We start from the raw sequence: 24,174 nt of genomic DNA, 5'->3' as shown, positions 1-24,174 counted from the left end.
TCAACAATATACAGATGCTGAGCAAGGTATTCAATAGAAGACAATGTTGATTCAGAAGTAAACCTCTGTAAACTTTATGAACTAATATCACTCCACTGAATTCTAAATGAATGTAATCTTTAAAATGAAAACTCATAACAAACATAGTCCTTCCTAAGCAATAGTGATGATGGTAAATTCTAGTTCATGATCCAAATGCAGATCACCAGATCCCTGAATCTGGACACATTGGTTAGGGGAAAAAAACATTTCAAATCACAGATCAGTTTAGAAGGCATAGTTTTGGCTATCAAATCTATCCAATGCAGGAATCCAAATTAAACATTTATGATGGATGATATACCAATAACAGGCTCCAATAATATATATCAAGGATCTATTAGGCTTTCGTCTGAATGGATAGCCACATGTTTTTACATAAATATCATTGTAAGTAATTTAGTTACATAAAGTTAGACCACTTAGCCAAGTAATTTAGATACTCTCACTTAGCTGATCGTTCAAATTCACGTGCAAATCCAAGAGAAAACACTTTAGTTTTAGGATATCATATATTACAGAGTTAACATGAATGTGTTTACTGCACCTATTCACATTATACTTTTACTCTAGGTTACTAACAACTGCCAGATGAGGAAGTGGAAAAGTATATTACTATAAACATATCAGGAAAATAACTGTTCAAGAATACAAAACCTAACCTAATCACACTTTTAAGGTTGCAGGATACGTTTACCTTATGCCACATTCGCCACCGTGAAGGAATACAAACATATGACCAATGCAAAGAGGTTATTTTTCAGAGGTTTTATTTTGTTTCTTCGCATTAAGTCTTCCTAACCTTTGAAAAAGCAGACTCCAGTATCCTCTGGGGAAGAAAACCACCCATTCCACTGCGGTGCTGTTCATCTGACTCACCTAATTCTAATCTCGTCATAAAGATTGTCTTATAATAACTATTTTAAAAAGCCTCATCAGATTCTGTCTTTAAAAATATGCCCAGGAAGAGAAGGGGATCAAAAGGAACTATGAAGGATTTTCTTTTTTTTAAGGAGGACCGAGAAGAAGCCAAGCAAAAAAAAGCAAAGAATCCACTGGAAAAACAGCACCCTGCAGTTTTATATTTATTTTAGGCCTTTTCATCGCAGATTTTCAAAGGTTTGGTCCAGGTTGCTCTTCCTGGGAAGGTTTTCCTTTCATTCAGTCTTACATTAAAACATTCTGTTTCCTGTTGAGGAATAGCCTTCAGGCACCAAGCCAGCAGTTCACGGCACAAGCAGAGCAATTCAGAGCAATTCTCTGTTAGAGCCGGGAAAGTATTCCTTGCTGTAGGAAATGAAATGCTCTTCTGTTGAGATGGTTCCCGTCCACCCCCCCCCCCCAGCCCACCCCACCCACACACCCTTTCTCTTTCCAGAAGCCTTTCTTTGAAGCGGGGAGATTAAAATAATGTCCAGTCTTTCTCTAGCCCACCCTTTTCAGAAATGGGATTGATGTTGACAGTCGCTGCAATTTCTTTCCAAGCATCACCGTTATTCTTAATGGACCCCTTTTTCATACATATGAAAATGCGAGTGCTAATTTTTATAAGAGGGTACCCATTTTAAATGTACGTCTCTGCTCAAGTCCGAGAATGGAAGTCCTTCACCCAATAAAAATTATATCAGCATCTACACTGCCTCCTTTAATTTCAAGCTTAAAAAAAAAAAAAAAACCACGCGATCCTTCCATTTCCTACCGATAAACTGATTGGAGCCTTAAAGGAACATAATGGAGTTCCCTAGTAGATATGAAACAGGTCACGCCAGGATTCCTTTCAAGAAACCACAGGTATGTGCTACAGAGACAGAAGACTTCCCACATCTAAGGCTTCACTGGAGGGCTACAGCTGAAGTTTGGCCAACCCAGGCGAGCCCAAGCAAAGCCTAACCCGCAAGTGAAGTCGGTGCAATCAAAGACAGCAATTACAGCTCCCTGGCTGTGGTTAGGCTTCAAAGCAAAGCGCTCCGAGTCACATTTTAGCATATGTGAAGCCTTGAGCCTCAGCCACAAAACTAGATCTGCTGCCTCTGCCATTTGTGCTGGAGTGCAGTTGTGTGACTGGAACAGAGAAGTAAGGAACTGCTCCACAGTTGTTGAGTTTTGCTTTGTTTTTGTTTTTTTTTAAAAGTACTCCACAGTTGAAAGATAACAGTGAAATTTTGGCAGCAAGAAGAGTGCATAATTGAACACTTGTGGCATGCAGAGATCAGAGGCTGAATTTTAATCTGTCCCCTACCTCCCAAGAAACTCCCAATAAGGTTTTGTCCTTTTCTAGACTGTACAATTTGAAAAGGGCTAGAGCAATCAAAAATATATTTAACACAAAAGAATATTTTTTTAAAAAAATGTTTGGGTTGGATTTATTCATGAATAAATAGGATAACTTTAATGGATGATCTCAAGCTAAAAGGGACAGGAAAGAGAATCAAAACCAGTCTGCCTCATGCCAGACTCTCATGATTTAAACCACCTGAGAAAATGATTGTTCATTTGACTATTGGGTTCTAACATTTCTTCCGGCAATTTGTTCTACACCACTCTTTATCATGAAATAATTACAATGTACTTAGTACAATGTATTTTTAATTTAAAATTCTTCAAATCTGCTTGTGTTCTAAATTTATCTTATTGGTAATTCCACACAGAGTCTATTTTGCAAAATAATTTGCAAAAATGTTTTTGTTTTGTTTTGTTTTTTTAAATCTCAGGTATGTTAGATTGCCACTTTCCAATAGTTTTTTTCTTTTGTCATACATTTTTAAGCTACAATACTTTTTATTCCTTTCCTTTGAGAACTTTACAGTGAACTATAAAACTGAACTCAAAATCTAAGGCCTGACAATTCTCTTGTAATATGTAATATGGATTGGGCCACAATCAAAAGTTGTACTGATACCATCATATTTTTTTCATGGTAATTTTGAAAGAGACAAGAACTTTCATTTCCCTTTTATGTTAATAATGGACCTAAATTATATAGTGCCATTACATTAGTCTGATAGACATTTTGTCTTTTTTAAAAAATTAATGAAGTTCAAAAGTTTTATAGAAGTTGCTTTTTGAAGCAGCAGCCAAGGACCAATAAAGAAAATAGGGTGTTTCACATACTTTATTCTGCACCAATGGGAAACTTATCTCAATTAGTAAGAATCCTGAATGTAATATTCCTGACAATTTAAGAGCCCATCTCTCTCCAGTTAATTGCTAAATTTCATCTCCATATCGCCCTGGCCACTTTGGCTGATGTGAGCAATGCTGGGTATTGTATAACATCTACAAGGCCACAGCAGTCCATGTTGGAAAATAAATATATAAGTTACCCAAGACATGATAGTCTTTCAAAGTTATGGAATCTGTCACAGCTATGGAAGGCAAATGATCCAAGTATCTACCAACTATGTCTACAACACTTTGCTCCAAGTGTAGTTTCTAATTTTTTTCAGAAGCATAGAATCATTAACAATCCATTTTTTCACAAATGAAGGCAAATATACCTGTGCAGGATCTGAGTCCATCACCAGAATGAGAGATTTAGTCTTCCCAGTTTTTGGACTCGTGCTTGAGCCCATTCTCAGGAAATTTCTCTCTCTATGTGTCCCAGTGACCAACTCAGATTGGATCCATTTTTGGTGCAACTTCAGTATGGACAACATGTGCCCCAACCTACAAGGTCAATAAGACTGAGTAATATATCCACAATATGGAATCTCAAAACTTTCCTCCAACATATTTGGAAAGTACCAGATTAGGAAAGAATTGGCAGGATTAGTAAAGCTTTTATAATAGTAAGAGAATGTTATGTTTGTTTTGGTGGCAAAACTTGAACCAGAAAAAAATGGATTCTAAATAATAATCATTTTCCCAGTTCCTCCAGCAGATGTCACTCTACTATAGACAAACAAGAAAAACCAGGCTCCCTGCAGGGTTACAATGTAGTTTATAATTTAATATATTAAATACTATGTAATAGCACAATCTTCTTGAGATGTTACTTTCTTTACCAAATAAACATGAACAAACATACTGAAACAGACTAGTTTAAACCTAGTGCTGACTCATAACAGCAGGGTATTCATTTAGTTTTTCAGTTAAGGAAATTCAGCAGACCTGAATTTTAGTATAAATTACTGGAAACAACTTATTTATTTATTTGATTTATGTGCTGCCCATCTCATCTAGAGGCTACTTCTTTTATGCTTACTGACATTTTCACAACTTGTTCTAAAGAAACAAAACCAATTTTATGTTGAATGCATCATTTTATGCTTGGGGTTCTAAATATCTAGATTAAATTTAAATACATTCTTTCTATTACATAATGCTTTCTTATTAAAAAAACAATTACAAAAGTACAAAGTGGGTAAGATCTCAACTTGTACAAATAAAAATAGAATAATTGAATAAAAGTGCAGCAGGCTTGTGTAGCTCAATGGCTATTTAAAGAGTCAATTAATTTTCCTCCTACCATCCCCAAATGACACAATGCTTACTACCTCCAGTATCTCTTGGCCTCACCATATATTCCTTTGTAGCCTGGGAGAATTTTGATTTATCACTGGATTTATCTTTTCCCCTATATGCAGTGCTTTTTTCTAAAAAAAAAAAAGGTGCCAGAACTCTCATCTTGGTGGGTGCAGGAGGCGGGGTGGGGGGCGGCGGCACTGCTGCAGTCACGGGTGCGAGGGGTGTTGGCGGTGGGCTCTCCCTCCCGGGGACGGAGCCTGCGCGGCTGGTGCTGTGGGAGCAGCAGGGCCCGCTCTATATGGCGGGGCTGCGCGGGGCAGGCAGCGGAGGCGGTGTGGGCCAGGCAATGCAGGGAGGCCACTTAGGCGTCCAGGGCAAGGCGATGGTGGCGCAGGTGCAGCACCAGGTAGGCCACCAGCCTGGCTGACACGGGTGAGCACAAGGAAGGAGTGCACATGGACTCTGCAGAACCCACCTCCCACTCCTTGTCCTCTCTTACTTACCTAGTTGAGATGGTGTAGTTTGGCAGCAGGGAGGGATGCAAAGTTCCTGCCTACTCACTTTCGCTGCAGACAACTAGCCGGTGCAATGTTTGCCAGCCAGGTCTTTTGGCGTGCTCAGCAGCAATTCCTATTGACTTTTAAAAGCCAATAGGCTTTTGAAAGCCAATAGAGGGAGTAGCATAGATTGTGCAAAAGCTGTGTGTGTGTGTGTGTGTGTGTGTGTGTGCAAAAAAAGGTGCTGGAACACCATTCTGAGCGTTCTATGAGAAAAAAGCCCTGCTTTTATGTTTTAATCTTATGATTTTAAAAATATATTTTTTCCTATTGTAAATTGCCCCAAACCTCGCCATGTGGATTGCATACAAATATTATATAATGGGTAAATAAAGGTAGAACATATGTAGAACATACATCAAATGATAATATGCTTCCCTACAAAGTCAATTCTTGCTCAATGACAGACCAAGGAGCTAACTCAGAAAGGCAAGAGGAAAATCTAGAAGAGATCTGTGCAACTTGTAGAAGGGAAAGGCCCACACTGATAAATTAAAAATCTTTGTGGTCTGCAAAGGAATGCTGGTGGGCTAATCAATGATTTGGTGACTAGAGAAGCATCTACAGTGTTGGAGCTTGTGGTCGTGGTAAGCCATGGAGGCACTAGGCAACATGACTTTCAGGGCAGTGGTGGTGATTTTATTACTTTTTTTTTAAAGTCTGCTCTGTCCAAGGGTGCTTGGTAGGCTGCATGTACAGGCCTGGTCTAGAATTTATTTTGGAGCATTCAACTATATAGAGCAGGCATGTCAAACTCATTTTGTTTGAGGCAACTTCTTATAAAAGAATTGCCATTAATTTGTTTTAATAAAATAATTTAAATCAATTTTTCACTTGATTTCAAATTAAATGAATTATATTGGTTGACAATGAGATTTTTTTTAGTACAATTGCCAAATGCAATAAGCTGGTTTTAGGTATATGTTACTGGAAGGAAAAAGCAATCCCTGCTGCGTTATTGATCCCAGAGAAGCATTTGCATGTATGCAGGTATCCTTAGGGTGCCATAGTTATGGATCAGAAATATTGGTTGCAAAGTTGGCATTTCTGGATGTAATACAGGTATTTTGGACATTTTTGTTTCTTTGCATGTTTGATATTTTTAAAAAGCATATGCTACTGACTACGCTTATGCACATATGTAACATCTTTTGCTAGGATACATGATCACTATTTGTCCAAAATTTTAATATACAGATAATACCACCAGAAATTATTTTAGCCTTTTTAATAAATATTGTTATTGATGGTAAGCTCACCAGGGAAAACATCATATATTGTTATGTATATACTAGGTTAATTATTTAAAGAATGAAGTGCAACATAACTAGATTCTAAATAATCTATTTTTCAAAACACACAACAGTCCAAACAGTAAAAGTAAAGTCCAAATTAAGAATATTTCATTCTTAAGAATTGTTTAGATTCAAAATAGTTTTCAAGAGTGTAGAAAAGATACTATTTTTTCTAGAATCAGCTAAATTAGGCATATTACATTGAGAAAAATGTTTCTCATTTCTTTCCTGTTACCTTTGATTTCATTGCAGAGATGTTAATGTAAGAAATAGATTATTTTGTTATTTAATTTTACCTTCCAAAAGACAGAAGCAGATGAAAAATGTGAGGTTCTTTCCTGTTGGCTTTTTTGAATTAGCTGTTTTAGATTCTAAAAGTTTAGTTCCTAAAGAAGTAATCCTGTAAATAATTTTAATGTCCTCCTCTTGTGCAGGCTCTTTTATGACTCAAGGACTTCAACTCCCAGAATTCCTGAGCCAGCATGGCTCAGCTTGGAAACCTCTCCCTTTCCCCTCAGCATGGCTAGCTCAGGATTTCTGGGAGTTGAAGTCCACGAGTCATAAAAAAGAGCCAAGATTGCTAGCCTTGCAATAGTCTTAGGAAAGCCAATACGGGAGCTGTTTGGGTTTTTTGCAAAAAAAAGGTGCCGGAATGCCGTTCTGAGCGTTCTATGACAAAAAAAGCCCTGCCTATATAACTTCCACTGGCTGGCAGTCAAATGCCACAATCCCAAATCCTTAATCTCTACCCACACCGACACCAAACAGTTGGAACAAAACAAAAATAATAGGCCACGCTACCACCCGCCACGCTCGTGAGTTCATCAAAGCCTGGCACTCCACAAGCAATTCCGTCAACAGACACATCGGCCTACAACCAACCTACAAACCTCTCAGAATCCAAATCAACCGCAGAGACAACCAGAGACAACACCAATCGTTAACCAACCCACGCAAAACCCCCTTCTCACTAGCAGTTTAGAGCTCATTCTGAGCTAACCTGCTTTTTCTTCACTTTTGCTTGCTGAATAAAGGAGGATCCTCCCATAGCTACAAACCTGTGAAAATCTTAAGACTTTTGGTTCCCATCCCAGAATCGCCTAGCACCTGGACCAGGTCAGGCCTTGCAGTCTCGTGACTATAGCATGGCCATGAGGTCATGGTGTCAGGTTTTGACAAAACCCTTGGGGTTGCTGTCCATGGAGATTCTTAGTCACCCAGGTCATAATTATCTCAAAAGTGGGGTTTTTTTCTTCCCCAACAACCTTTGGGTTCTTGTAGGTAGGAACCTAGCACTAAGTACTGTGGAAATTGGTCGCCCTTGGGGCATCTAAGCTGTCATTATTAAAAAGGTCCTGAGAGCTTATAGAGAGATTTGGGTATCATTTTTCTTAATGTCTACGCCTTTTGTGTTATGCTTTTTAAATCTGTTTGCTTGAATTAATAACAGAGTTTAAAGTTTCTTTAATCACTCGTGTGCTCATAGTCTCTGGATCCAAAAGAAGCAATTGCTACTCTGACATGTGGCAAAACAACTTTATTTGTATTTATTTATATCCTGCCTTTATTGTTTTTACAAATAACTCAAGGCAGTGAACATATCCAACACACCTTTCTCCTCTTATTTTCCAGACAACTCACCTCACCTGTGAGGTGAGTTGGGCTGTGTGTGTGTGACTGGTTCAAGGTCACCCAGTTGGTTTTCATGGCTGAGGCAGAACTTGAATTCACAGTCTCCCGCTTTCTAGTCTGCTGCCTTAATCATTAGACCAAACTTGGTGCACTGTAATAGTCACTCGACACTATGAGAGGATCATAGCTTACAAATTAAATACTGTATTTCTACTTTTCAGTATAATGTATTTCACTCTCTTTCATTTTTTCAATTTAATCAGAAATTTCAAAGCAGGAAAAAAAATTGTAACTCGCACTGTGTACCTTCAGCTTAACCCACGTATAGTTCAATAATATTTGAAAATTTGGGGTTAACAGCACTACCATTTCCATCCTTAAATAGAAAAGAGCAGTTGGAAGTTAAATTAAATTTAAATGTTTCGCAGTGCAGCATCTTGCTTGCCACAGTAGTAAACTGGATACATTCAAGAAATGACAGGCAGATCTGGAAATAACTGGTGGGATTTTCATACAAAGTAATGCCTGGTTAGAAGGAGATTTTCTCTTAAATGCAACAGAAAATGTTTCCCAACTTGGACTAAATCCTGTTAATCAAGTAATTTTAATTTAACTCCTGAAGCAAAATGTCCAAAGAGGCTTTTACCGCTACGTATAAAGTGAAATCTCATTTTACTTCACTTCAGTTACTCTATTTTTTTATTCAGAAATGTCCATTGAACTGAAGAGGACAGCATAGCGAGGATTTACATTACTTATCTGATTACATCATCAGGCAATTTATGCATGCTATAAATCATAAAGAAAATTTGGAATACCACCAGGAAAATTGGGGAAATTGAGATTTCACTGTAGTTTGGTCTAAACTACCAGTTATCTTTTCTTGTTGCAGCTTATTCATGCATTGTTTGATGCATCGTTTTACTTATCCTGATTCTCCTGCCATTTGCATGCTAATGTTATGGAGAGAGAAGAATCTGTAGTCTATTCATGTATTTACATTCCACAGTTTTATCTTGTTTTTTTAGTATAAAGCATTAATTATTAAGACAACAATAGCTAAAAGGCCGAAACAGCAAGGAACATAGTCTGCACATATATTCTGCACAGATCCCAAGAATCAAATTGGTTTATTTACTGTATTATTTTTATGTAGATTTAAACAGTCACAGATATCAGCAAAACCAAGCCATTTTACCTTCTTAAATTAGATATCGAAGGTCAAGTAGGTTTAGGGAAAATATTTGGGAAAGGACATATGTGAAAGCTCCCATTTTAGAACTGAAGGCAATTTTCTGATTTGAGACTATGCTTACAAGCTTGCTCTTATATTTAAAGATCTTTAAAGCCTAAAATCTGCCAGGTCCTGACCCTAAGACATTTTCTGCTAATTTTTCGCTGGATCTGTCCTACAGACCTATTTTAAAAGAATGGGAACTTCCTGGCCTTTTTTTTTCTGCTTGTAGCAAGTGATAACATACAGAGTGCCAAGTTACCCAAATTCTGTGAAAAGGATTATAAAAATTAGACTAATTAACTTGTCTCTACTTTGCATACAATTTATCCCATTTCCAAGATTTGCAGTCTTCATGGCATTTAGATATTGCATGGAAGGAAATGGGCAGCTCTGGGAAATGAAAAAGGGCAAAAAGGGTATAAGAGAAAATATATGAATAAAAATTGGAGGTTAACAGGAATATTGGTAGAAAGTGATTACGTAATGGTGGAGTTCTTGATTTTAAACATTTTAAAAAGCTACATTGTTGAATATTTTGCATCTCTTGTGTTTTAAAAAGTAGATTTTAATAAACGTGGTATAATTCTCTGGCAGGAAAAATTCATAGGGAAAAAAGAGAGTTCCTAAACATACTACATAGAGTCCTCACCTTACAACCACAACTGAGCCCAAGATTTCTTGCTAAGTGAGACATTTGTTAAATGAATTTTGCCCCATTTTACGGCCTTTCTTGCCACAGTTGCTAAGTGAATCACTGCACATGCTATATTAGTAACCTTGTTGCTAAGTGAATCTGGTTTCTCCATTGACTTTGCTTGTCAGAAGGTAGCAAAAGATGATCACATGATCCCTGGAACACTGCAACAGTCATAAATTTGAGATAGTTTCAAGATAAATTCTCCTCTTCATGGATCAAGGCAGTCAAGTCCAACCTTGCCAAACTAGGCTTCTTGTCAGCCTCAATTCTCAAACTGGACTACGACCAAGCAAAACAAACCTTGTGTCACAAAGGGTAGAGGACATTGAGAGCAAGTGGACTTAGGTATAGCTCCGCTGTTTCTGGCTCCAGACACACCTGCCAGCTATCTTAGTCAGTTGGAGTCAGTAAACCACTGGAAACCATTCTCATTTGCACGGTGCCATACGTTTCCATCGGCCGTCTTGTATGGCAAGTATAAAAAGACACGATGGGCTGAAAGACTCTGCTCCTGTAGCTCAGGAGAGGTGGAGACCATTGGACACATACTCCTTTGATGTTCCTTCTATAGAGCTACTTGGAAAAACCATCTCCAGTGGCTGCTTAAGGATGAGCAGGCAGTGATCACGGCGCAGGTGGCTAGATTCTGCGCAGCAGCATTGAGGATTCGCCAGAAACACAAATAAACATTTTAGATCTTTTTAATAATCTTTTATAATTAATTTTATTACGTGTTTTTGTCAAGCATTGGACTATATTCAATGTATTTTTATTGTTCGGTCAGTGTGATTCAGTTTGTCTGAGGCTAGCTAGTTTTTTATTGTACTGCCTGTAGAACTAGGCAGACCTTGGTCACCCATTGATTGCATCCTTGGTTGTAATATATTGCTATGTCTTCTTGTGTTGGTTCTGTTTAGTTTTGTTTTGTTTGAATGTTTAATTTATATGCTGGCCTTTGGCTGTAGTAATAAATTGATTGATTGACTGAGATAGTTGCTAAGCATCTCAATTTTGATTATGTGACAATGGGGATGTTGCAGTGGTCATAAGTAAGAAAAATGGTCATGTCACTTTTTCCAGTGCTGTTATAACTTTTAATGGTCACTAAACATAAGTTGAAGACTATCTGTAAATTACGAGGACTAAAAAAGGACAACAGAAGCAGTGAATGTGGCTACAAAAAAGTAAAATTCTGAAAAGAAAAAAAGCACAGAAATAGGAAGAGGGACATGTCTTCAAAGGCATGCAGGTAGTCTAAAAGAGTAGAAGTGTACAGACACATCCAAAAGTATTGGTATCGCTCAACTTTTCCCCAAAGAATTCCAATTTACTATAAAATATGTTGAAAGATGTAAGTAAATGGCATCTGCTATACCATAGTTCATAGTGCAAATGCTTTGCTTTTGATGTATGACTTAACATATTCTTGTAAATACACGAATTAGGCATGAATATAATTACTGGTACCCATTAGAAGTTAAAAGACATTGGATTTTAGTTGTTTCTTAAAAAGACTGTTTACTTTAGTTATTATAGGAGTCTTCAACCTCATTATCAGTTACTTGACCTATTTGAATTCAAAGAAGTATTCACTTGGGTTTTTTGTGTCATCATGTGCAGAAGTAAACATGAACAAGAGGAAAGAAAAACAGAGAGAAGTCTGAGGAGTATAGTATGAAGATAGTAACCATGCATAGTAAATGTAAAGGCTACAAAGCAGTCTCCAAAGAACTTCATCTTCCTGGAACCGTGGTCACTAATATTATTAAGAAACTTAAAATCCATGAGACAACTTCCCTGGACATGGCCACAGGAAGAAAATTGACCCCCAGATTAAACAGAAACATAATTTAAATGTTGAAGAAAGAAGGAAATTCATAACATATCTTGGCTGACCTCCATGATAAGATACAACAGCAAGTTGCACTCCTGAACTTCTGAAAGACAGACATTAAAGAAATGAGCCCGCAATTGCTAAAATGCATGTTGACAAGCATAGTTCTTCTGGGAGAATGTCTTTTGGATAGATGAAACAAAATCAAACTTTTTGATAAATCACAGCGTTCACAGAAGTAAAAACTATACTTTTAAAGTAAAAAACAACTCCAAGAGACTCCACAGCATTACGAGATTACTATGCTGCCTCTGGAATTGGGTGCTTTGAATCTGTGTAAAGCAGAATGAAATCAGAAGATTATCAAGGTGTTCTGGGGGAAAACATAATTCCCAGTGTTAGAAAGCTCTGTATCAGTCATAAGTCAGCAGGATAATGATTTAAAACATACATCTAAAGGAATCCAGTAATGCAGGGTCCAATCTGTATTGGTCACCGGTACCAGAAGTTTAGTTTTATGAGCTTTTGGACTCGTGATGGAGCCCAACTCAATAATGGTTGACAAGCAAACATTGGACTGCTTGAAGTGGCCTGCTATGAGTCCTGATCTGAATTCAACAGAACATTTATTTTAAAAAGCTGAGACTCACAGTTGGGATAAGGAACCCATCAAAACTGGAGCATTTTGCTCAAGCAGACTAAGACTGAGAACTATAGATGTCTTATTTGGAGAGAATGATTCTTTCTTTCTTTCTTTCTTTCTCTTTCTTTCTTTCTTTCTTTCTTTCTTTCTTTCTTTCTTTCTTTCTTTTCTTTTCTTTTCTTTCTTTCCCTCTGTTGTCCCTTTATTGTGCTGTTTTTATGTTTTCTGCATTCTTTGTTTTTTAATATTGTAACAATTGTAAACCACCCAGAATTGTTGGAAGTTAGGTGATCTATACATTTAATAAATTATTATTATTATTGTTATTCAGAGCTGCAGAAAGCACTTACTTGAATTATTGCTTCAAAAAGGTTTGCTACAAATACTGTACTAGGTTAGAAAGATAGATGCCATTTACTTGTGTTAATTTCATCTTATTTCATGGCAAATTGGCATTCTTTGGAAAAAAACTGGAGGTAAACCAATAATTTTGGCTGTGTCTGTATTTGGAAAGCAAAAATTTAAAATGTGCCAAGTTGGCACTTGGTTGGAGAATGCCTATTTATTTTGAATGAGTTGAATTGAGTCCAGAACTATATAAACTGCATCCTAAAGTATGCAAACATGAACTTGTTCATGTTTAATAAATCCTAGAGAATGAAAGAAGTGCCAGAAGGCTGATGGAGCAAAACCTTGCCTATATCTTTGAAGGAGGATCCAGAGAACTACATAATAGTCAATCTGACATCAACACCAAGGATGACTGTAGGCCAATTCATAAAAGGATCATTTTATAACACCTTGAAAACAATGTGGTAATTGCCAAAAGTCGCATATATTTCTCAAGGCCAAATCTTGCCAAACTAACTTTATCTCATTTTTTATTAACTTCTGTAATAAATTGTGAAAATATTGTAGAGTTAATGTATCTTGATTGCAGCAAAACATTTGATAAAGTATTCCATGACATTCTGATTAGCAAGCTCATTAAGTATGAGCTGGAGGGTATGATAATTAAGTGGATATACAGTTGGCTCAAAAAATCGTACTTAAAAATTTCTCATCAAACTGGATGAAGTATTGAGTGGGTATTATAAGGTTCAGTCTCTAGTCTTGTATGCTTCAAAATTTGTATTAATGTCTTAGATGAAGAAGAGGGAATGCTTATCGGATTTGCATGTGACACAAAATTGGAAGGGATAAAAAATATTCCAGAAGGCAGAAATAAAATGGAAAAGAATCTTGATGAAATGAATAAAGGAAATTTAATGGAAACCAATGGAAACCTAAAGGGAATTCAATGGAAACTTAATGGACAATTCTTTCTTTAGAAAAAACAAATCAAATGCATAGTTATAGGATGGGGAATAGTGCTTTGGTAATAATACTTTGTATAATAATACCTTGAAGATTTGTTCAGTACTGGGCATATTTTAAAATGATTCAGACAAAATGCAGCAGATTCAATGAAGAGCAATGAAGATGATCTAAGGATTAGACACTAAGTCCTATGAAGAAAGACAGGAGGATTTGGGAATGTTTAGCCTCAGGAACTGAGAAGGCTGATCATAGCATACTTCAAATACTTAAAAAGATTCATACATATAAAAATTATAAGACTTATTTTCAAGCACTCTAGAATACAGGATACAGAACAATAGATTGATTTTACTGAAAAGCATGTTACAATTAAATGCTTAAAAATCCTGCACAACCAAGCAATTTGATGCTGGAACCAATTGATAAGATAAGATAAGATAAGATGATGAGATAAGATAAGATAAGATAAGATAAGATAAGATAAGATAGATAAGATAAGATAAGATGATAAGATATTTTTTTATTTTTTTATTTTTAATCCCATTTATATCCCGCCCTTCTCCGAAGACTCAGGGTGGCTTACAATCTAAAGCACAAATCAATGTGCTTAGCAATAGCCTTCATTCTACAGTATGTATATGCCTGCTTATTAGGGCTTTCGCCCCCCCCCCAAGCGGCATTATTACAAAGTCAGCTTAATTGCCCCCAACAATCTGGGTCCTCATTTTACCTACCTCGGAAGGCTGGAAGGCTGAGTCAACCTTGAGCCTGGTGGGATGCGAACCTGCACTAATTGCAGGCAGCTGGTGTTACTTAAGGAGGCATTAGCCCACTGTTCCACCAAGGCTCTAAGATAAGATAAGATAAGATGATAAGATAAGATAAGATAAGGTAAGGTAAGGTAAGGTAAGGTAAGGTAAGGTAAGGTAAGGTAAGGTAAGATAAGATAAGATCAGATCATCTTTATTGTCATTTTTATTGTGGGCACAATGGCACACATTAAAAATGAAATTTAGTTGCATTCTCTCAAAGTGAAACACATACATGCTCAGAGAAATGGTGGGTTTCCTCCACTAGATGTGTTCAAGAACAAGCAAGGTGGACATTGGAAAGAGATACTTTAACTAGGATTTCTGCACTGAAGAGATTGGACTGGCCACTTCTAGTTCTATCATTCTGCACATAGTAAGTCAAGAAGAACTCAGATGAGCTATCAGAACGTTTTTAATGTTTTCTTTAATGACATCTAGACCAGAGATCCTCAACTTTTGGGGCACTAGGGACCGGTGCCATGGAGAAGGGTTTTTCAGTGGACCACAGGGGGTGTGGTTTTGAATACTGCCTGCAACCTGATAATGGAGCTTTGCTTATTTGTGCAGCCCGCTTGTTGGCATGTTGCGGACTGGCACCAGTCCATGGACCGGGGGTTGGGGACCCCTGGTCTAAGCCTCTGATTTCTTAACACTTCCACAAGATAATCAATTTATTACTGCAGACCCTACTCTCCAAGAAACCCACTTCCCAATATACAAATGGCAATAACTTTTTGATGAAAAATATGATGCAAGTTAAGACCATTTTACTATTATTAAAATATAAATTATATAAATATTATTGTAACACAGAGTCATATTTTTGGACAACTGAAATAGCAGAGAACATCTTAAAATTCAGGAAATTTCACCAGGTTTGAAAATGGAATATTTTTCAAATTTAGCATATTTTTTGGGGGGAAACTAGAATACTTTGTAAAAAAAAAAACTGAGTAATTTGTACATATCTATTCATAGTTAGACCTTGTTATTTTTACTGCATCAATAATTTATATCTTTTCTTTAAAAATATAAATGTATCACTGCTCATTGACTGAATAAACTTCCCAACTACTGTAATTTTGATAGTGAATGAAAAAAATATATTATTTGATTAACCATGAATGAAGGTGATTAATGTTTGATTATTTAATTAATGTTTATGAACACAGGATTTGGTAAATGTACCACTGAAGTAGCATCAGTGTATGATTTAAATGGTTGCCATTTCAGATACATTCAAATTTTGATATTACATTTTAATATTTAATGTAAGAATTTTTATTTTTTATATATCATTGGATGTAGGAGATGACCAGGCTGAGCATGAGAGAGGGGTCAAATGTGTCATCAGTCTCAAATCCCTTTGTGCTCACAAGAGATCAAAGTCCAGCCCACCTTGAATTCCACTGACTCTTATCTACTGCCAATTTGCTTAAACTATTAGTAGTTCAGATTCTTGTAGAGAGCATAAACTTGCAATAAACCCTTATATTTATTTGCACTGCCTGAGTTTCCTGATTTTTTGACAGTGGAACTTCACTATCTACAATCCTTAGCATTGTGTTGGAAGAATTAAATTCATATTGAAATAATGAAGTGTTTTTCTAACATTCATAAATGCTACAACACAAACATACAAATGAAATGACACAAACACACAAACATCATATTATGTATACTTACAGTGTATAAGTATTTTGTAATAAAAATGCTCTTTATACTGCCAGTCAAGATTATAAAACAGTGATGAGAACAAATCAGTTTGGTTTAACTTGTTTCTCATGACGATTTTTGCAGTATGATGACAGTCAAAATGGTTTAACTGCTTATTAAAATCATTGGGCTTCATATATATAGACTCGTAGCTAGTCAGTGAGGCATAATTAGTTTTCATGACATAACTAAATAATAAAAGGAAAAAGAATTGGGTCTAAAATATACAGCCGGTATAAAAACCATTAATCATAAGAACATTCATTTGAGGGTAGCACATTAAATTTGTGTGTGCTATGATTTTTTGATTGTTTTTTCAAATATTAAACATAGGAAAGATTGATGAAATCTTTTGAATATATATATATATATATATATATATATATATATATATATATATATATATATATATATAAGGAAGCTAAAGCCTGATGATGTGATGATGACGGATGGGATTCCGTCGAAACGTTGCGCCTACACCTTTAGTTCTACGCGGGGAAAAACCCGAAAAACCAAGGATCCATATATATATATATATATATATATATATATATATATATATATATATATATATATAAGAAAGTCTTTTATAAATATTCTTACCATGCTTCAGATGTAGGCAGCTGTCATTCGTGGGGCTGTACCTGTAGAAGATTGTTGTTTTTTTAACAAATTTCATTGAATATTTTTTGCATACCCCAAATAAAAGGTCTTATGCTAAAATATGCATTGCTGATTGATTTTCTCTGCCTTTTATGGTTCTTATACCAGCCATTTTTTTCCCTAAGGAGAGAACCTCACTGATGCTTTTAGCAGAAAGATTTTTAAACCTATTTTTTAAAAAAATACTATATGTTAATATAAAGTGAATTGAATTGTGCTTGATTCTGCAGTTTTCTTGGCAACAGTAGGGAAGTGATTTGCCATGGCTTCTTCTGGGAAGGTTTCTTTTTTGGGGGGGGGCCTTCCAATTCTAGCCTATAACCCCAGGATTTCCAGTTATTCTTCTTTCCAAATATTTAACAGGTCTGACTTTTTTAGCTTTTTGAATTTACTAAGGTTGCCATTCATAATACATCCATGAGGTTTAATAATTTATTTACAAGGCTCATAAGCTGCTCCAACTGAAGCTGACTCTTCTCCAATGAAGAAATACGTTGATCTAAAATATATGCTTAACAGCCCTTAACAGCAGCCCCCAAAAGAGAATATTCTTCACACTTGTGGAAGTCAGTAGTGGGTTAAAGGAGCTAAAATGCAATTTACAGCACAGGCAGAACAATTTCTCAAGTAATGTTTCCTGAATGTAAGCAATGGTACCAAAGAATAAAAGGCAGCTGTCTTTTTGTCATTGCTTCTTAATTTTTTTGAACAGGTACCACTTATATAAGTTGATAGTGTTAGTTTTGCAATTTTCAGTAATAACTCATACATGGACACTCTTTCAGCAATTTCTCATGCTCAGACAGTCTTCAATAAAGACTACCCATGCATGAGAAAGTTGCAAAGACAAGTTGACCTGATCAAGACTGTTTCCCCCCCACACACACACACATCTTTATTGGTAGTTTTGGCAAAGACGTTATAGCAACTATGTTAAACTACATCTACTGGCGCTATTACTATTTTCCAATCTTTGAGCATCTACGGACATCCAAAAGAATGGAAATTAATTTCTTCTCCAATTGCTGAAACAAACCACAAAGCTTCATTCCAAGCATCCCTTTATAATGAGACTAAAACTCTTAAGTTTGAGTGTATGAGGAGAAGGCCATAGAGATGACATCAAAAAGAATTCTTAGACTATATAATGTCCTTTATGGAGAGAAACTGACATCTTGAAGCATTGTGCTCAGTCTTTTTTTAAAACACAGTCAATATTTAACATGAATATCTACCATAAAATATACCTGATGTTGACTCCTGTAGCTTCTCTCTCTTCCTCTTTTTCTTCTTTCCCTTTAAAAAGAAAGAAAAAAGGTCTTTATTTATAACAAGGAAATAAATAATAAGAAAAGCCTTTAGAGGTTATTCAGAGCTGTGGTGGCACAGTGATTAGAATGCAGGACTGCAGGCTAACTCATTGCTCACTCCAGGAGTTTGACTTTGAGCAGCTCAAGGTTGACTCCTCCTTCCATCCTTCCAATGTCGGCAAAATGAGGACCCAGATTGTTGGGGGCTATATACTGACTTACTGCTTAGAGAGGGCTGTAAAGCACTTGAAGCAGTATATAAGTGCTATTGCTATATAAGCAATCCTAAAATATTCTATATTGTGTCTCTGTTTCTATAATTCTCAACGATGAATGCTAAAATGTTGCCTATATTTTATTAGTCAAGCTTTTTTTGTTTACATTAACTTCTGCCATTCTACCCTTGTTAGACTAACAAGAGGTAGGCAATCATACAGTTCACATCTCACCAAAAGTTACTTGCAAATCCCTTTCCAGATGCAGTAGACATTAAATTCAATGGAGGACCACCATGACAGAACTTGAAAAAGCTTTTTTTATGATCCAGAAATATGAGAGAGGAAAAGAACTTGCTTGCTGGGAATTGCAGAATAGGCTAGCTGTACCGTTTATTTAACTTTGTGCCACAAGAAATGCTGAACTGAAACATCTGTATCAGCCTCCAGAAACAAGCATGGTGTTTTCCTCATACATGGCAGTCCCAGTAGGTTTCACCATAACCTCAAAAATTCCTCCACTAATTAGGTTTTGCACAGTAGGTCAGGTTTTATTCATCATTCATAACCAGTATTTAAATAGGGTAGAGGGGGTAGAGAATTCATTAAAAATTACAACATGGCATTTCACTAAAGCAAGTACCCTTCACAAGCTATTCATGAGACATAGAATTGGCACAATGTGTTTATCATGACCATTTAAGGAAAAAAAGTAATCAAACTGAATATATATTGTAGTTACTGTTGGCTAACTAAAATCTAATTTGAGAAGCTGCTGAAAGTATTGCTGTGAAGTCTTAAAGGAGTTTACAATCCCCATGCTCAGAATCAAAATATCTACTAATGCTCTTAATTTCCAATAGTTGGATAGGGTGTTATCCTTTTTTCTTGCCATCTTAGCATAATTTATTAAAACTGAATAAGGTTTGCAAAATGGACCGATACATAAACTGCTTTGTTAAATGAATGTAGGTACCAGGCAAAGATGATTCACTGTGTTCTGAAGCTCATTGGCTCTTTTATGGAATTTGACTAAGGCAGTAAGTCTATTTATCTGGCATTAACTAGGCACATGAGATTAACGATATATCCCACCATCGATTGAAATCTTAATGAATGTGTGGGAGACTATATTTTCAAAGTCAGAACTATGGCTGGGATTAGGCTCTTCTTTGAATTGTTTATTTAAGATTCATCAAGGCCCTGTCTTAACTAACACTCAGATAAATAAGTCTCTGGCTATTGTGAGTATGGATTTTTCTTAAAGAACTATTTGCAAAGTTAATGGAAGACATACTTTTTAATTGTAATGAAATATTGTTATAGTTTGCTGGGTGAAAATCTTATGGGGGGGGGGAACTCGCAATTTGAAAAAGTGCTGCTAACTGAAGCTTTTCTTTTTAACAATAAAAGTTATCCCACAGCCAGAAGGATAGCTGCTCAACTCAATACACACTACATTTTGTTTGCTTTAGGACAACTATACACACACAAATTTCACATTGTCAAGATAAATTCCAAGATAATTCCAGTAGGACATCGTTCAAAACACAATCATTGCCATGTGTATATATATTAACCATTGGATAAGCCTATGTCAAAAGAGTGAGATCAGTTTAGGACAGAAATCCCTGCGCCAAGATGTGCAAAACAAGTCTCTAATATTGAATTGCCATTTTGATGTATTTTTTAGGTCGGCATAAAGCTGGATTAAAAAAAAAACATTTTGGAATTCATTTGTATATGTAAAAATGGTCCTAAAAAGAGAGAAGAGAAAAATGTATGGACCTCAAATTGAACAAAATACCAATACAATGAGCTTTTGTTCCACATTCAGATTGCTGTGTCTTCGTTACAGCAAGATCAAGAAAATGTAAATACAAAGCTTACATAGTTGTCTCTTGCAGACCAGCCAGGATACAGTTGCATGTGTAGCTGCCTTTCTTTCCGAGCTAGTTCATAATACTTTGCTTGTTCTTCACGCGACAAGGCATGCCACTGCAAGTGAAGTGAAAAAGGAATAAGCTACATGTGCAGACATCTAAGGATATGAATTCAAACTTATTCCAGTGGATACAAAAATACAACTCCAGAATGCTTGCATGTTACCAATGGCAATATAAGAAACTTACACAATATGCACAACTGATGTCTGAGGAAGAGGTGTTTTGAGTTTTTAAACACGTAATTTTTGAAATTTGGTGTGGAAGGCCTTTGAGAAAACATGGGAATGGACTATTTGTGGCTTTAGGAGAGCATGCCATTTCCTGCTTCTCCTGTCTTTTCTATAATCCGATGACTTTTTATCACACAGATAAAATTTTGCAGCACTATTTGCCAATAATCAGCAGAGCATGCTCCTGCCATTTTGAGACAGGAAGTATGTTGAAATTGTTGTATAATAACCACAGTAGATATAATGCCATTTTAAAAAGACAAGATATCAGCCTCTCTTCCGTTACATTTGGAGATTTAGTTTTCAGCTCCTTTCCAAAATATTAAATGATCCCCCATTCTAGGAGAACTGTGATCAACAGAAAAATAATAAAAAGAGAAAAGAGGGCAGTATTATTATTATTATTTTGCTTTATGAGCATGGGGTTCTGAGATGCTATAAAAATATATAGCTTTTAAATAAAATAGTTCCTATATTGCTTGAATAAGGAGAGGCTTCCATGTGGATGAAGACTATGATACTTATGAAATTAATTAATATTAAAATATTAATATTAATGATATTAATATTAGGTTTATATTTTTTCTTTTAAACAATAAATGCACTGAGAACTCATTACAAGTCTAGGTTACTTGTAACCTAGGAGAAATGTAAAAGATATATAAAAAATCCATCAGTTTGTGTTGTTAATTTTTACTAAGCAATCTATATTTACTTTAAATAAATCCTATTTTACCCTGAAATTCTTTTATTTTTCTTTTCTTTTTTGATACTCACAGTTACTTTGTATCAAAATATGATAAAAACTCTAATTTTTAATATGACTGAAGGGGAAATTATTAATTGCACATTGGGGACTAATAATTTTAAGTCTATAATTATATCTGTATCTGTATTTATCTCTATCTCTAATTCTCTCTCTATGTCTATCTTCTCTCTTTCTCTCTCTCCCTCCCTTCCCCCCCTCTCCTTTTAAAAGAATAAGTAAATTAAATTTACTTTGGGACCTAGCTGCACCCCCCCATCTTGGGGAGTATAGCCTTTAGCTAGCCCCTTAAACATGGACCTCAGCCCCCCCCTGAAAAAGTTGGCTATCCCAATCTTTATTTTACATTCACACATTATACTCACACATATTGAATAAAAGAATGTGCTGTTTACATAACAGTTTATAGTGTAGCAAATTTTGAATTTTGCATGCAATGAATGCAATACCTTGATAAATTATGAGATAATATTGAAAAATTGTTTAGGGGTAATATAATAACTCATCATTTTCATGTGTCTATGTTTGTTGACCCGGGAGTCTGAATATTCAGTATGACAGGGACAGCTGGAATGCATGGAGTTAAATATTGAAACATATCTTACTACATTTGTGGTGGAGAGACAGCAGATGGTATTGCAACAAGAGAGACAGCTAAGGAATGATAGTCTGAAGCCACAGAAACAAATGCAAAACAAAACTATAAAACATAGATGGGAAATGCTAGGCAGAGTGTCTGCTGTTAGGATAAAATCATTGGTGGAAACCAGTGTGGGATTCAGCTGCTTCACACCGGTCTAGCAGAAACGATACTTAATTTTTTGTTGAGTTTGGCGAACTGGTTAGGATAAATCTGTTTTTTTCCGGAACACGTTTGGTTTTCATTCAACTTCCATCCAGGCTGGGGAAAAATAAACCCTCCCCAAAAGTTCCAGAGAGGAGCGAAGGAAACCAAATGGAGATGCTGTACCTTTGATCATGTCAGCTTCCTGCCCGCCTCTTCTTTCACTCCCCTCCCAAGCTGGACTGTCATGCTATGGAGGATGGGCCTTACCTAGTCCCCCTTTGCCATTTTGGAGCCAAGGGGGGAGTGACGGCGAAAGGCTCTGCTGGTGCTGTGCAGTAGCGATCTCTGCCACTGGAGGGGCTTTCTTCGGTCCCTGCCACTTTCTCCTCCACCAATTCTCCCATGGCTTGCGCCATGACCAGAGGGCATAAGCCTCCCCTGCTGCCTCCCTCCGCCAGCCCTCATATCCCTTCACCAGCCCTCCATTGCCGCCACCGCACTTTCTTGCCGCCCTGCATTGTCCCCCGTGTTCCTTCTCCATTCTGGAAATGGCAGCCCCATTTATGGTGGAAACTTTGAATAAATATGGCTTTCACATGACAATGAATGAAGATGATGATACCCAATTATATATCACTTCCGCTGATGAACTAAGCAATGCCATGAGGATCTTATCTCAGTGCCTGGAGGCTGTGAGGTCTGGAGTAGAACAACAGGCTTCAGCTGAATTCTGGCAAAATTGAGCAGCTTTAGGTTTTGGGGCCTGTTGCTTCTAGGACTATGCCATCTTTGGATGAAGTCATACTGCTCTAGACTGATATGGTGCACATTTTGAAGGTGATTCTGAATGCCTGCTTGAAGAGTAGGCAACACTCATGTCTAGAAAAGCTTTTGCACAACTTCATGTTGTATGTCAGTTGCACCCATTCCTGGATTGGGAAGTTCTGTCCACAGACACTCGTACCTTAGTCACTTCCAGATTGAACTACGATAATGTGTTCAACGTGGGACTGCCTTTGAAGAGGATCTGGAAGTTTCAACTGGTGCAGAATGCAGCAACATGGGCAGTTATGGATGTTCTCACAACTTCTGCTCTGTGGGTTGCATTGGCTACCAGTTTGCTTTCACTTAAAATTCAAGGTGCTGGTTTAAAGCCCTTCATGGCATAGAACTGGGTTATCTTAGCAACTTCTTTCCCAATTTCATCAGCCCATCCCATTAGATCTGGCAAAGAAGGTATGTTGTTGATACCATCTGCTAGGATGATGGGTCCCAGAAGGCAAGCCTTCTCTGCTATGGTGTCTGCCTTATGGAATATTCTCTCCAAGTCAGGTTAGTTCCTCTCTTTTAATGTTTCAGAAGTCCCTCAAGATCCCAGAGAACTGAAGACATTTTAAGATGGCTCCACTAATGTGGCTGATATATTTTCCATGCCTTGTAGTTTTGTATATTTTAAATATCTGTAATATTTTAACTTTTAACAATGATTTTTATTTTTTATATTGTTTTACCTATGGGTTGTTTTATTTAAATGTTCTATGCCACCACCCAGAGTTGTATATAAGTATATAAACCTAACACGTAAATAAAAACAATTGCAATATTTAGGATCATGGAGATGGTGCCATATGAATCAACTGAATGGAAAGGAAGATCTTTTGGTAACTCCTTTTCACAGATTAATTAGTTGTAGCAATGAAATCTTGAAGTGATGCATTTGGAGTAAGAATCAATAATGGTAATTAAAAATTAGAACGTTTAATTCAACCATCCAATTTATTAATCTGCTTTTTTAACCATGCAATCCTGCAGCACTTCTCGGGATGATTTCTGAGCAACAGCATAGCAACAACAGAATGTACTTTAGAAGGCTAATCAAAATCTTCCACCTTGGGGTGTTTTGGTCACTTTTCCAGTCATGTGGAATTTCAGCTACAGACTGTTCTCTTCCTAATGAAGGCCCTTTAAAGCACCACTTCTTATTGTTGAGCTTAGTACTTGCATTGTT

General features: G+C 36.5%; 1 protein-coding gene and 1 long non-coding RNA gene across 6 annotated transcripts in view; both read right to left on the bottom strand.

The window, feature by feature from the left end:
• Nucleotides 1-24,174, bottom strand: part of LOC310643071 — a 937,169-nt gene that overhangs the window by 818,874 nt on the left and 94,121 nt on the right. The window lies entirely within an intron of this gene.
• Nucleotides 1-24,174, bottom strand: part of LEF1 (lymphoid enhancer binding factor 1) — a gene marked incomplete at both ends in the record, with an annotated part of 109,107 nt that overhangs the window by 1,015 nt on the left and 83,918 nt on the right. For 2 of the 5 annotated variants that reach the window (XM_083368086.1, XM_083368087.1), the window contains 3 exons: nt 16,859-16,893; nt 18,160-18,208; nt 20,328-20,435. In XM_083368086.1, coding sequence (XP_083224212.1) covers nt 16,859-16,893; nt 18,160-18,208; nt 20,328-20,435 — 192 coding nt within the window. Of the gene's footprint in view, nt 1-16,858; nt 16,894-18,159; nt 18,209-20,327; nt 20,436-24,174 lie in introns of those variants that run through there. The other 3 variants (XM_083368084.1, XM_083368085.1, XM_083368088.1) reach the window with 2 other exon arrangements.

The sequence above is a fragment of the Vipera ursinii genome, assembly GCF_947247035.1.
Source record: "Vipera ursinii genome assembly, chromosome: 7".
NCBI classification, from domain to species: Eukaryota; Metazoa; Chordata; class Lepidosauria; order Squamata; family Viperidae; genus Vipera; species Vipera ursinii.
The sequence above is the reverse complement of the archived record's forward strand: the minus strand, read 5'-3'. Positions and strand labels throughout refer to the sequence as shown.